Source organism: Oenanthe melanoleuca, chromosome 3 (assembly GCF_029582105.1).
Source record: "Oenanthe melanoleuca isolate GR-GAL-2019-014 chromosome 3, OMel1.0, whole genome shotgun sequence".
Classification (NCBI taxonomy): domain Eukaryota; kingdom Metazoa; phylum Chordata; class Aves; order Passeriformes; family Muscicapidae; genus Oenanthe; species Oenanthe melanoleuca.
In genome coordinates, this window is record NC_079336.1 from 72,977,096 (window position 1) to 72,992,057 (window position 14,962).

The window sequence follows — 14,962 nt, forward strand, 5'->3', positions numbered from 1 at the left end:
CTAGTCTATTCTGCATTTGAAATCAAATCTGTGCAACGTCAGTCAGATGGTCTAAATCACCTTCTGAGGTGGTCAATCCGTGTAAGTTTGACTTTCAATACCTTTGAAAACAAACTATTGTCCTAATTAGCTGTAACTCTAATGTGTTCTTGTACACAAGAACACATTAACATAACCTTATTTTCTGTTGTCATGAATGTCTGGAGACAGGAGAGCACTGATGGATTGATGTCAGGAGCTATAGGAACAGGAAGTTGTATTCAATTCATCTTTCCACACTTGTTACATGTAGCTTAAGGACTTCTATTGAAGGTGGAGTGAATTTTATGACTTTCTTTTATTATCTCACAGAAATAATAGACCAAATTAATCACAGCTGATGATAAATATGTTGCAAATAATATGCTATGCATTTCTAATCTAATTTGTGAAGGATATTTTTTTAGTAAGTTCCAGGTAAACGATTAATAAAAATCCAAGCATAAACTCAAAAAAGATCAAGGCTTTTCCTTATCAGAAAAGCTTGATCTAAAAAAAAATTTTTTTTTCTAATTTTGGGGAAGGTTTGTTCTATCAAGACTCTGGCTACATGCTTGTTATAGTTCATCAGAAAAGAACAGTAGAAATTCAGTGATATTACTGAAGAGTTTTTATAATTTTCCCAAATCTTCAGAAAAGCACCAAAAGCATGTAAGGAATGAAAAACTGTAAAGCAGAAAGGAGACATAAAATACTAGTTCTAGAAAGCAAAAATGCAGCTTTTCTCATCTCTAGCTTAAGCTAGAAATTTCGAGGTCAATTAGAAAATTGGCAACTATTATTTGAGATCAAAATGAATCAACCCCTGAAAACTGTATGATAGCAACAATTTTGAAGAGGAAAGTTAAAGTATTAACTCTTAAAGGAGTAAACTAGTCTTAATAATGATGGAATACAAATTTCCAAACAAATAGATACTATGCGCTTTTGTATCATTTTATAGTTGCCTGCGTTTTCACCCAAAGTGCTGCACAGGAACATGTTAGATTTTGGAACAGATGCAAAAAGGACTGCAGCTTTCACCTGATTAATATGTGGCTTGGCTTTTGTTGTTTTTTTTTTTTTTTTTTTTTTTTTTTTTTGTTTTTTGTTTTTTGTTTTGGTTTGGTTTTGTTTTTTTTGGTGGGTTTTGTGGTTGTTTTTTCTTTGTTTTGTTTTGGTTGTTTTTGTTTGGGGGTTTTTTTGGTTTTTGGGGTTTTTTTTGTTGTTTCGGGGTTTTTGTTTTTTTTTTGTTTGTTTGGTTGGTTTTTTTTGCAACCATTTGAACTGATCTGTGAACATTTTAAAATTGACGCTCTAGCCCAAACTTTGTTAAAAGGAATGTTTCTGCCTTAGATATGGGCTTTATTCAGGGCCCCTGTATACCACTCTAGGAATAATAAGAACAGCAATGTTCCAATGCTATTAAATGTTATTAAATAGTGAGGCAAAGTAGGGGATTCCCATCTGACCTGGCCTTTTCCAGAGCTTGGAAGGACAAGCTAAGAAGCACAGAACAGGAACATCACTTAGAACACAGGCTCATATAGGTATTTATGATTCTGAAGTGTACCACCATGGGCTTCTGACCGTATCCAAATTTGTTTGGATATGAAGAGAACAGAGCAATATTAACTGTGTTACTTTTTGACAGCAGAACTGTACTTCAGTGCACATGGTCTTCATTATGAGACAAGATCCACTACATTACAATAGAATCCATGTTTCTAAGGAGATCTGCATTCAAACTGAAGTTTCAATTACACTGGAAGAAACACCCTTCTTTAGCCACATTATAGCCTGAGAAGATATTAATCTGAATATGTGTATCTCTTTAAAGACAATAATTTGTAATTTTCATTAGTCTGTCTTTCTGTAATAGTTCTTTAAATAAGGCATGGATTTACCTGCATTTATAAATATATTATTAATTTGAAAACAATGCATGAGATTTAAATTAATCATTAATTTAAATTAATTATTTTTAAGTTTAATGTGCCAGTTAGGTTATTGAGGGATTTAACTCTGATATTTTAAATATAGGACTCTACCAAGTCTATTTAGCTATTTTTCATTATAGGAAAACTATGTAGCTTTAAAATCTAAGTAAGACACTTCTTTTTTGCATGGTATTGAAGGAAACCACAGTAGAACATACTAGCAACCCACAGATTCTGTCACTTAGTAAAACTGCAGTATTTTTAATTCCCCAGAGTTGTCTGTCTCCTGAGTGTTAATGTGCAAAGCTGAAAACCAAGAGAAACTATCTCATTTAAATATTTAAGACATCTTATTTTTGCTCTGATAAACTACCATATGATACTACTACTGTCAAAAATTCATAGTGCTATCTGAAATGTAAATATAGTCTCAGTCTTGTTTTTTTTTATAATACGCATAATTCAATCACCTTAATAGAGATTTTATCGGACACTTCTAAATGAGCTGAAATTTTAAGATCTTTAATGCCTTAAAGATGCAATAATATTAATTTGAAACTAGCACTTCTTAAGGAAGTTGTGATCACATCATTGTGATCAAAAACAAACACATGGAAATATCTTTTTCTTATGGTAGAGAAACTCACACTCACATCTCACACTAACGCTACATAGTGCAAGCAAAAGTTTAACTTCAGTAGTTTAATTGCAAGGTATTAAGTGCATGCTTAAATATTTGCAGGAACACATCTCCTTCATGCCAAATTTATATTTCATCAAACCAAGTTGTCAACAAGTTTCAAAGGATGAAGGAATTTAGGGAAAGAAAGAAAAAGTCTAAAATTTAGGTCTTGCTGTTTTAGGAAGTTTTCATCCATCGTAATTTATATTATTTCTGTCCAAGGAAACACTTACTTCATAAAAAATATATATAAAAGGCATTCTTTACTTAAACCAGATCCTGCTGAGTTATCCTTGCGAATAACTTCCTGAGAAAATAAACCCTTCATAGTTAAGCAAGAGGAAATACAGATGAAAAAACCAAGATGGAAGAAAAAATGGACAATAAAATAGGTATTATTATCAAAGATACTATTATTTTGCAGAATAACAATGTGAGAAATGGAAGCAGTGCTTAGGCTAGATCAGAGGCATAGTAGATGTGAACATGAATTTGATGTGAAACATTCATCAAGGCTAGTGATGAGAAAATGTTACTGAAATGATGATGAATTAATTCATGCTTTGAAAGTAGTATAGGAAATGAAATGGAACTGAGGGAGATAAATTTGCCTCACGGACATGCCTAATATATAGTGGACAACAAAAATGAAACAATGAAAAATTAACAAAATATATAGTATTTATCACAAAACTGAGAATAGACATCCACAAAAAAATACATTTCCAAAGTAGGCATATTCATTGAATATGATTTTAGAATATATATTTCCAGTGATAGTGAACTTTTTTCAGTAAATTTATAAACATGCAGTATGTAGTTTTCTTAAATGTCTCTCATTCTCCTTTACGCATCTTACAATTTTATAAGCTGCATTATAACTGTTTAACATATCTCTTCAACACTTCAAGCAAAACAAGGTACTTACAATTTGTATGTAATTGTCATAGGTTCTTAGCTTAACATTTTCATCATATTTAGTCAGTCCAGAGCATACACAATATATGAATAACCAGTACCTGTGTTGGGTAGTGATTTTTATTTATACAAAAGAAATAATTGGTAATGATGATCTAGTTAATCTGCACTGCTCTGCTTTTCTTCACTGAATTTTATGTTGTTCAGAAAGTGAATTGTCTGTGTGAGCTAGGTCAGGATATCCAGGGCTACACATATCAGATGATTGTGGAAAGCTATAAAACTATTTTTTTAAACAGATGCCTTAAGAAACAAAAAGTTCATAATTGTAGAGGATGACTCTTCCTGCTATTCACATGAACATTTATACCTCATCTTTGTTTTCCAAGGCAAAACATGCTCCATATTTTCATATTGAAAGACTGTATAATTTCTACATTTCTTTCTTAAATAAAAAATACACTTAATGCCATTTTTTACCTGAAATGTCATTAAAAATCAGAATTGATAAGAAAAAGTAGTTGAAGAAATTATTCAGTATCTGAGACTCAGAGCAGAATGGTCACAGTATATGACTACTAGAAATTAAAACATCAAACACACATTGATTTTTATGTTGTCAATTCCATTTGTTTTGTCACTTGCCAGAGAACTCTGCAATATTTAGGTAAAAGTAGGAAGGCTGTTAACTAATGGCCAGAGAACAAGCCATCCATTAATTGAATAGGGCTCAGAAATCACCTTCAGGGTAGAGAGAGAAAATTCATCAGTGCTGTTTGTGGCACTGAACAAACTTTCCGACAAAACAACAAGATGCACTTTTAAAGACAGATGTTTCTGCTTGTACCTTAAAGATTAAAGTGGAACAAGTCCTGGCACTTCTAAATGGCAACCTTTGTAGCTAGGAAAAGTTTGCCCTGCTCGAATATAACAAGTATAACAAGTCTTGGCTGTATTACCTACTTTCTAAAACACTTTTATCTTTAAGAAGAAAGGTATCTGCTTGCCTGAAGGAGGAGGAGCAATTTGTTTTTGTCCTACATGTCAATTTACCAATTCCCAAAGCTTACACCACCACGTGTCCTCTGGACTCCACAGCAATATGAATTATCTTTATCCAAGTACCTAGAAAATCATTGTCACATAGCAGCAGTCGACCTTTCTTTTCAATCTATGCACTTTTCAGGAGTTATAAATCAGTTGACTTTCAAGCTCGATGAGATGGCATATGCCCTGGTTTGAAGAACAGATGGAGGCTTGGGGGAAAATTGTTTCTGCAGGCTTACTACAAGCAGCACTGCTCCATAAAAGTGAACCATTCACACTAATTTCTCACATACATTATACAGGCAGGGAGCACCAGCCCATTCAGCAGAAAATCTTTCATCTAGCTTTCAGAGGTCATTTAGCAGATTTAAATTAAAGTTATTTCTGATACATGGCTGAGTTTTCACTCCATACACTTTCAAGAGATGGCAAATTATATCAAATAAAGAAATGGCTTTAATTGTGTATTCAGGAGAAAAGGAACATTAAATTAACTGCCACAATATTACTATTTTCTAGAATCCTGGGATAAGTTGCAACTATTAATTAGCCACAGAGGAGCCAAATGAATGAAATATTTCTGCTGAGAGAAATCAGGTAAACTGTCACTATTCTTTGCAAGGCTTTTTTAGACTCTCATCTCAATACTAGTCCCCAGATTCACCATTGATGTTGTTAAAAGGAGGAGATCTCTCAAATTTATAGTAAAACCTTTAAGTAAAATATTATTCAGCTGTTAAATAAATGGACATGCCATATATTAAAAAATATGCTACATTTTCTGAGCATAGAGAAAAGAGATATTTCATTAAACTAATAAATTATAAATATGAAAGAAATAGAAAGAACTAGAGGACTGTAAAAAAATCTACCTCCAGAAAGAATTACAATTTACAATCACATTACTTGTGAACCACAAGTGGATTGCATTGAATAGCCTCTAATACATAATGTGACATTAACTTGGTGTTTTACTACAAATAGTAGTTTAAATGTACAAAATAAAACCAACCAAGGACGTTGGTAAGTACTGAAATAGTCACAATGATTTTTATGTGTTTTCATAAAAATACAGTGTTTTGCATTCGCATTTTGAAAAGACTTTTTAAATTTCTAACATCTCACATTTCTTCTAAGACCTGCACTATTATTAAGACATTTTTTCAACAGAAAATTAAATCTAGAACAGTGCTTTAGAAAAATAAGATTTGAATATGATGAATTTGTTTGGAATTAGTATTATTTGTGGTGGGATCAAATCAACACAGAAATTTCAAACTTGAGAAACTTATTGTTGCAATACTTTCTGTGACTATATGTACCATGGAACAGAAACTGGAAGTACCCAAAATTATTCAACGAATTGAAAAGTGTTTCCTTAATTGAAAGAAACATCAGCTTGGTACCCTATTTTAGTCTGTAAATTATTAAACTGAACAATGATTAAACTTAGCCATGTCACATAAAATGCTAGAGTCAATATAAATAGTGACTTTTGAAAAAATGCAGGCACAAACATATTGCATATAAACTTAACACATTGGTAAATATAAATGTAATTAAATCAAAAGCAACACTGTCTTAGATTTAAGACAGAGGCTTGAATTGACAGTTGTTAAAAAGGATGATTATAAGTTCTGGAACTTCCATTACTTAGGACACTATCATAGAATCACAGAATAGTCTATGTCAGAAGGGACCTTAAAGATCACCTGGTTCCAACCCCTTCACTTCAGGCAGGGACACCTTCCACCAGATCACACCACAGGTTGCTCAGTCTGGACAAGAACATTTCCAGGGATAGAGCAACCACAAATTCTCTGGACAACCTTTTACAGTGTCTCACCAGCCTCACGGTAAAGAATTTCTTCCCAATATCCAATTTACACTTTCTCTCAGTTTAAAGCCATTCCCCCTTGTCATGCCACTATATGCCCTCTTAAAATCTCTCTCCATCTCCTGTAGGCTCCCTTCCGGTGCTGAAAGGCTACAGTAAAATCATCCTGAGACTGCCTCTTTTCCAGGCTGAAAAATCCCAACTGTCATAGCCTTTTTAATTTAGAGATGGAAAGGCTGCTGGGCCATCTTGGCTAGACTATGCTTTTGACAAGAAAGGTTGGATCGTTGAAGTCCCCTTCAAACCTAGAACTGTATGATTCCATGATTCTATGACAGCTGATCACAAATGGGTTCCTGTGAGCATTATCAACTAAAAACTTAATAGATCAGAGGAAAAATTGTAATGTCATAGGGAGAAAAAGGGACAGGATTATGAATAATATTTACATCCGGGAATAATGACCCCATTCTATTGCACTCAATGGAAATTTTGTTGTTTTATTTGCTAGAAAATATTTTGCATTTATTGTCTCTGTGTGACCTAGGGTTCTAGAGTGGGTATATGTATAGCACTATATGAAATTGCTCAAGAAAGTTAAAGGAGTTTTCATTAAATGAAAACCAGGTCATAGTCATTAAGATGTGCCTATTTCTTATTATTCTGCATTTAAAAAAACAAAACAAGATTAATCTTGTCATGGAAATTTTTAACAATCTCTAAGAAAAAGTCACATGCACATCAGCCAAGACAACACTTTTGATAGTGATCTTAAGATCATCTTAAGATGATGCAACTGAGTTTTGCTATTTTTAGTTTAAAGCTGTATACTTATTTCTTGCTACCATGCCACACAGTTTGCTGTATACCTGTCTTCATAGAAAACTGAGGGGTTTATTTTCCTTTAAAAAAAAAAAAATTAGTATCCAAACTATCAGTTTACACTACACCTGGTTAGTAAAATTGTGGGTTTTTTTTCCCCACAGGCAGCATTTAAAATTTGCTTCTTCGAGACTTTACTTCTTTATTTCAATTCATACTTGTAGTTTCTCTAAATTATTATGTATTATTTCTGGCTTAATAAATTTTCACTTTCGGTTGCCTTTTCTTGAATTCACACTGCAACTTTCTGTTATACCAACACTTTATTGGAGACAGGTTTATAAAGGATCACTGGAATGATTTTAAAAGGAGCCCTCTGGAAAAGATAAACAGAGGTCAATTGCAGCAGAAAATGGAACTATTGCTTAAAACACTAATGAAGACATGAAATAAAATATAAACTAACACTGCTCTGTGCTGTACCGACTGTGTCTATGCATGATACATTACTGTTCCTCTTTCTACATAACCTTGCAAAAAGCTCTCATTCTGTATGACAACATTTGTGCGGGATTTACCAGTTTTTTACAGTGTCCACTCAATGTCTTTTACTAAGAAAATATTAAATATAGTTTAATGAAAAGTGGATGCAGAAAAAATACATCTCTATACGAAAATAAATTTTAAAAAAACAATTAGCTTTCAGAGCAGTTTGTTCTCTTTGCTTTCAGATATCTGAAGCTGCAATTCCATGAATAGCTAAAGTAATCTAGCAGATCAACACTGCAAAAAACAACGGTTTTGAAATCCCTCAACTCTCTCACATTTTTCACTGTACCTCACTACTGTTTCTCTCTTCACCAACACTCAGTGCTAAACTCATGGATTGTCATGTACTCAGAATTTACAGGACTATGAGCATGTTGCTTATCAAAAAAACCCACACCCACCTTCTTTTCCTGAGTTAGTGAGATAAAATTATTCAAAGAGGGCTCTGATAAATGTCAGTACCAGTGTCAAGTATGCTTCAGAAATAGAAAGCAAAAGAGGTGAAGCAACGTTGAACCTCCCCCTTAGATAAGCTTAAAGCCCCTTAACTTCTTAAATTACATCTTGAATTACACAAATTGCAAGATGACAGTATAATAATGGGGTCTTTCCTTAGGGTAAATGAGCGCCATCTGATTATTTTTAATTTATTTGGAGATTTGAACTTTGGAAAGTGTTACCTAAGTTTCCTTGATACTATATTGTGAATAACATACAGCGTTTATTCATCGGGTTTAATGCCAAAGCAATGCTACAAAAATGAAAAACACGAAGACAATAATTGAAAGCTCTGCAAATGAAAACTTGTCTCCCCTCCAGCTATATTGGTTGATACTAAAAAAAGTGTTTTCTCTCTCTTAAAGCTTATCCCTTAAGCAAGCAAAAAAGACTGCACTTCCAGGACAAGAAAACAAAATTTAAAACCAGGTTATTTGTTTTGGGGTTTTCTCTACAAAAGTCCAACACCAAGCCAACCAAGCAAAACCACCACCAAAAACATATACTTTTTTTCTTAGTGATAGGTATAAGTACCAGCTTAATCACAGAAATTCAGAATACTATGTAAACTGGTATACAACATACTAATAAAAATTGTAGTTCTATGGAAAGTTCAACTTATTTGTACACCCTACTACTAAAACCGACTTTCAGTATTAGGTGAAAGTGTATGTACATTCCAAATTCATGATGCCCAAGGCCATCACTTTCTTTCAGCCCAGCATTTAGTTTCTATCACAAAGAAATAATTTTGCTACCATAGTTTATAGTAGCTCCTGAAAAAAACAAAAAACAAACTGTATAGGAAAGAGAAGAGAAGAGAAACTATAATGGTAGAAGTCATATCCTTAGTGAATTCAGATACTGTGTGAAAAGAACCCCAAAAGATGGAAATCATGTTCATGTCAACATTTTGCGTAGAAAGTTTGAGTTTCTGAATTTGGCTTTCATTTCTCTGAAATTGCTACAATTCTTTTGAAGAATAGAGGGTTTTTTTACCCCTGCATAATAACTTGCATAATTAACTCCACTCCCTAAAAAATAATTTTTCAAACGTTCTGGTGACTTTCCACTTAATTCAGAGAGACTGAATTTCAAACACACACTTTATGATCCAGAAATACTTTCTTGGTTTTATCAACTTTCTTAGTCAAAGGTTTAATTGCATTCTGACCTTTTTTAATTCAGTATCGTATATTTAAAAATGGAAGTCCTTTTCAGACCTGAACTATGAGCTTTTATTATTCATAGCTTGGTATGAGATTGTGCAAAAGAATGTGTTAATACATTTTGAAATAAAATTGCAATATACATAAGCTGGGAAAGAACTATGTGATCCCACAAAGGTCGTCAAAAGACTTATAAATATTTTAGTACATTTTTTGATATAAAAATCACTTTCTAATATTATCTAATGCTAAATTAACAGTAATTTATGTTCCTACATTTTATGTTTAATACACACTAGAAATACTTTTTAAAACCATACCATTGTTATTCATTTTTGCTTAGTGGAAAAATCAAATGCTTCGTATTTGGAAAGACCTTTGAACATTTGTTCAATAACTCAACCAAAGAAGTTGTTTATTGCCAGATCTTAAAAACTACTTTAAGAAAGAAACATAAAAATTAACTATTTGAAGAATTTTTAAGGCACTGGTATATATACAGTTCTCTTTTTGATTACCAAGGAAGGATAAAAACAGAGGCATCAAATTAGATATTAAAATGTCACATTGAGTGTATGCCATTTAGCAAAGAATTCACTGACTGCTAGTACATCCACTGAATGGGAATGAAAAGTCTGGAATTAATTTTGAAATTAGTTTGTTAGTTTAATTGCAGTCAAAGCCAGAAATCTGTGTAGCAAGTTACATCTTGTTTTCACAGACATAATTAACAAGTCATTCTCTATATTCACTTTTTCAAAATAAGAAAAGGACAATTTCTTTCTAGATTAGAAAATAAACATTAGGAACCCCAAGACAATCAATGTCGTCTTCTTTCAGAAATAAATGTAATTATAACCATATAATTTTGCTTTGGCATTATCAGTTTTTTAAATCCTTTATTTTTTTCTCTGGATGGTATTCCTTAGAACCAGGTTAAATTTCCTGTTCTTGTATATAATACGTTGTAAATGTATATTATCTTTTCACATTTTTTCTTTCATTAGGTTGAAACAGGTTTAACTTGCAACAATAGTAAAACTTACCAACCAGAATGACAGATTTACAGAAATATTTGATGAGATGCCTGTCTACACATAAAGACTGAAAATTCACCAAGAATACACATCTTCCTATAATCTAGTGAGACTTAATTTGCTTTGGTCCCTTTGTTAAGAAAAGACACTAAGGTAAACACCATGGTTTATCTGCACAGTTTAATCTTGTTTCTGCTTAGGATTAATTTGGAGCAAGAATGCCTCTTTCTAAATTTAGTGCAATTTGAAACTATTAAGCTATGTAACAACAGGAAAGCACTATTATTTCCTAATTAAATATCCAACACATGCAGTTACTCAGAAACTTTTCTATACATTTCCTGAAGGTTAAATTTATATTTCATCTAGGTCTATAACCAGAATTATATGTAGCCAGCCTTTACAGGTAATTAATCATGGGCTTAAAATTCCAGATATATAGAACTGTCTATCACAATATCAAGTGTCACTTGAATTTTTTGCTACATATTAACCAAATACAATTCATATATATTAAAGCATTTCAGATTCTCCCTGGCTGAAAATGACTGTATTCTGTTCACAGAATTACAATATAATGAACAAGTGTTCAAACTGTTTAAAAGATAATTAATGTCTGACAATCATGGTTTTGATTCAGTAATTATAAAAAAAAGATGCAAATAAAATACAGCTGTGCATTTTGCAGGAAAGAAAAAATTCCTGTGGTATTTTCCTCTCCCAGTAAAGAAATCACACCCACCTGCATTTTCTCTCATGCACCACTTGATAGAAAAACTAACAAGAGTGAAATGAACCATGATATACACTGTAACTACACAGAGCAAAAATGCTCTCAACATAAAATATTGATATTGTGTAATTACAGCAGGATTAAAATATCACTGTTATTGTTTATTTTTTCTTTTTATCCTTTCACTTGATAATGATTCATGCAAATAAGTATACTTCAGCCAAGCTTTTATACATTTTACCTAGACACATTTCATTAGTAAATACCTTTTCAATTGTCATGAATTTAAGCACTATTGTGTAAACTATATTACTAAAAATTAAGTATGATGAACTGATCAAAATCAGCCATTAGATGTCTTTTGGGTAGAGCAACTATGTCCTTAGAACAAGTGAAAAATACAGATCTTAGTTTATCTGTACCTTTACGTATCAGCTAATGATGAACCAACGTTCTCACCTTTTTGCAGCTCTGGGCAGTCTCTAAGGTTTCAAGAGACATCTAATGCAAAGTTTTAACTGGAAAACACCAGTTTGCCTGTTTCATGTACTTAAACTGCACAATAATCCACGACAATGGCATGTCAAACTAAACAATAGCCTCAAATAACTCTTCTACCTCAGCATTGTTTTCTTGAGTGCCTGCCTGCCACAGAACTCAGTCAGGATTGATTTGTGTGCAAAATTGAGTGGCATGGAATAAGGGAAATAAGGATGAATCTGAATATTTACTAATATAGGAATGGAACAGTCCACTACTGTGCTGCTTACTTGCATTCATGCTGAAGTTCTGATACTTCTTCTCAAAAGAAAGGATTAGCAGAATAGCAACAATAACTCTTGCAAAATAATATATTAGCAAAATAGCAAAAATAACTCAGTCCTATATTGCACTAGCTAAAAGCCTGGGTTTTACTGAAGAAGGTGGACATTAGGTCTAGAAGACTGCAAAGTGTGTTAAGAAAAAATACATGCTGGATCTCTGACTAGAGACTCTGCTCAAAGCAGTATGTATGCAAACAATTAAAACTGTCAGATATAGGAATCAAACATTTCCTTTAGCATGCATCTGTGGTTGGAAGGCTTGCAGATAAGCTAGCAAGCTGGAAGTGACCCGTAAGGATCATCAAATACAACTCCTTTCTCCTCACAGGACCATCTAAATCGTATGACTAAGAGCTTTGTCCAGAAACTAACTGTGCTGTGACCACTTCCCTGGCAAATGTGCTCCAGTGACCAACCACCCTCTCAGTGAAAAACCTTTTGCTAATGTCCCATCTGAACTTCTTATGCAGCTTCATTTCATTTCCTGATGTCCTAAGTCAACTGAGCAGTCACTAGCATCATCTAGTGGAATGCCAGCCCAGTAGTATTTCTGTACCTCTCAGTTTGATTTTGAGAAATCAGAATTTACAAAGCCTCAAGATGAAAACTAAATTGCGCAGATTTTTTCACAGTTGCTTGAAAGTCACCTTTGGGTCTTACCTGGTGATGAAAGATCAGAGTGCAGGCTAAAGTTGCAAGCCTGTGAGTTTTAGTCCAGTAAGGGAATTTCTAGTGTTGTCTAAAGTCCAATTTCACTGAAATCTCATTTGGATTATGGGTAAAGTCTTTTGGGATAGAGATTCCCTTTGCTGCAAGAACTTTTAATTATCCCTTGTGCTGATTCAAAACCGATATAGGCAACCAAATATTAGCACAAATCTTTCTTCGTATTTCATTAAGCAAAAAAGAGCTACCTTAAAAATTTAGTTACTATCAAATATTGTACTACTTACCACACTACAGAGCCAATCCTGTTTGCTTCATTACAAGAAAAATAAGTTGTAAGATTGCAAAATCCCTCCTTTTAATGTTGACTTAACATAGCTTTACATTTTAATTTGGTATCATGTTTTTAACATGAATGATTTAAAGCATTCTACAAATATGACACATTTTATTCATGCATATCATGTTCATTTTCTGTAACTAATATTGCTTCCAGCAAAATCTTATTCTAGTCCAATAAATGAGACAAAAAATAAAGTAATTCATGGTAACCAAAATAATTAAATAGTAGGAGCAGGTTAAAGATCAGCATTCATTTTTAAAATTAAATTTAAAAGTCTGCAGTAGTTACTTATAAGATTGGCAAGTTTTACAAATAACGTCACCAAGCATTTTAGAGAGAAACACAGCTGCATTAGAATGGAGTCATTAGGCAATACATTTATTTTGAAGCCAATTAACCTTTTGTCAGAGAAATGTCGGAGCTGTAATGGTTTCGGCAGTGGAGGTCAGCCTGTAACAGAGGCACGTATGACAGCGATTACGCTGTCTGACATATGCTGGAGACTCAGAGTACAGCCGTGGAATGAGAATCTGCCTTCGTTTGTATTCTGCTCTGCATTTTCAGGGAGCAGACAATCTTGACCTATCCATTTAGGTAATTAAAGCTTCTATTTGGAAGTGTCCTGCAGGAAGGTGAAATCTGGGGGAGATAAATGGCTGCTGCTCACTGTATCCAGCCACTTCCATCATTTGATGGACTGCCTGAAACAGGCTGCATTGCCAAGTCCTCATAAAAATAGAGATGAATTGGGCAGGAGACAATTCTCTAAGGCAAAGCAACTCTGTCATCTTCCTTTTTGCAGCATATAATTTAATTGTTAGCCAAGGCAGACAGCTGACTCAGGGGCCCTTCTCTAATGACTTTCCCACCATCTTCCATTTGCTAAGAAATTATTTCAGTGTATTTACTTGCAAGCTAACTTTGTCTGACAATGAGAGATGTCACTTCAATAAGCTCAGCTGGTTGTCACAGCTGTGCCAGGACTTACCTTCCAGGCAATTTTGTTTCCTACACACTCATGCTGAACAGCAATTGGAAAGTCTCCTCTGTCATAAAACTTGCGAAAAGCTGAATGTTTTGCTGGTCTTTGTTTCACCGATCCTGCAGGTGGGGGCCCTCTTACCTTAAAAAGAAAAAAAATAAAACAAAATACTCCACAGTTTAGTGGTAATATATTTTTTAGAAGAAGCCTAAAGCCTGACTTAAAATAGATATAAAAGAAGAATAACACTGACCAAAACTCCAAAATTATAGTTTACATGCTACACTTCACTTCTTTGAAAGTACACTTTGGTAACGATCTACAGGCTTTGTTAACTGTTTTTGTTTGGTTTTTTTTGCCACTTTCAGATTGTCCCATAAAAAGCAGCTATATTTTAAAGTAGATCTTTCAATTACCACAGTATTTTTAAGCAAGAAAAAAAAGCACCAAGAAGGTAGTGACACTACATAGTAGAAGTCGCAAGAAAATTAAGTACTTCTCCTTTTTCTGTTTCTTTCTAGAAGCAATTTGACTTGATTTCCAACTAATATTACTGTTCACACCTTCCACTGTCTTTCGCTAGTCATTAGGTAATGAGATTACCTAATCTCTTTTAGCATATATCTTCCCTTGGCTTTCATGCAACTTCCAGTCCTTCAGTATTGGTGGCTGAAGCACTGGAAAGAATGAAGGTCTTTTGCTCAGACATCTCTTCATTGCCAGTGAGGAAATTTGATTTAGCTCCTCTTAGTTCCTTATCTGAGCTATTGCTGGTTTAGCATATGGCATAGTCTGAATATCAGTCGAATTCCAAAATGCTCATGCTGGAACATTTTCCTCAGACAAACATGGTAGTAACAGCAACTCACAATTGGCACTAAGATAATAGAATTTCAA

At 33.5% G+C, this 14,962-nt stretch overlaps 1 protein-coding gene across 4 annotated transcripts in view; it reads right to left on the bottom strand.

Moving 5' to 3' along the window:
- The window catches only part of PACRG (parkin coregulated), a 202,293-nt gene that overhangs the window by 143,475 nt on the left and 43,856 nt on the right, over positions 1–14,962 (bottom strand). For all 4 annotated transcript variants that reach the window (XM_056488205.1, XM_056488206.1, XM_056488203.1 and 1 more), the window contains exon 3: positions 14,072–14,206. In XM_056488205.1, coding sequence (XP_056344180.1) covers positions 14,072–14,206 — 135 coding nt within the window. The remainder of the gene's footprint in view (positions 1–14,071; positions 14,207–14,962) is intronic.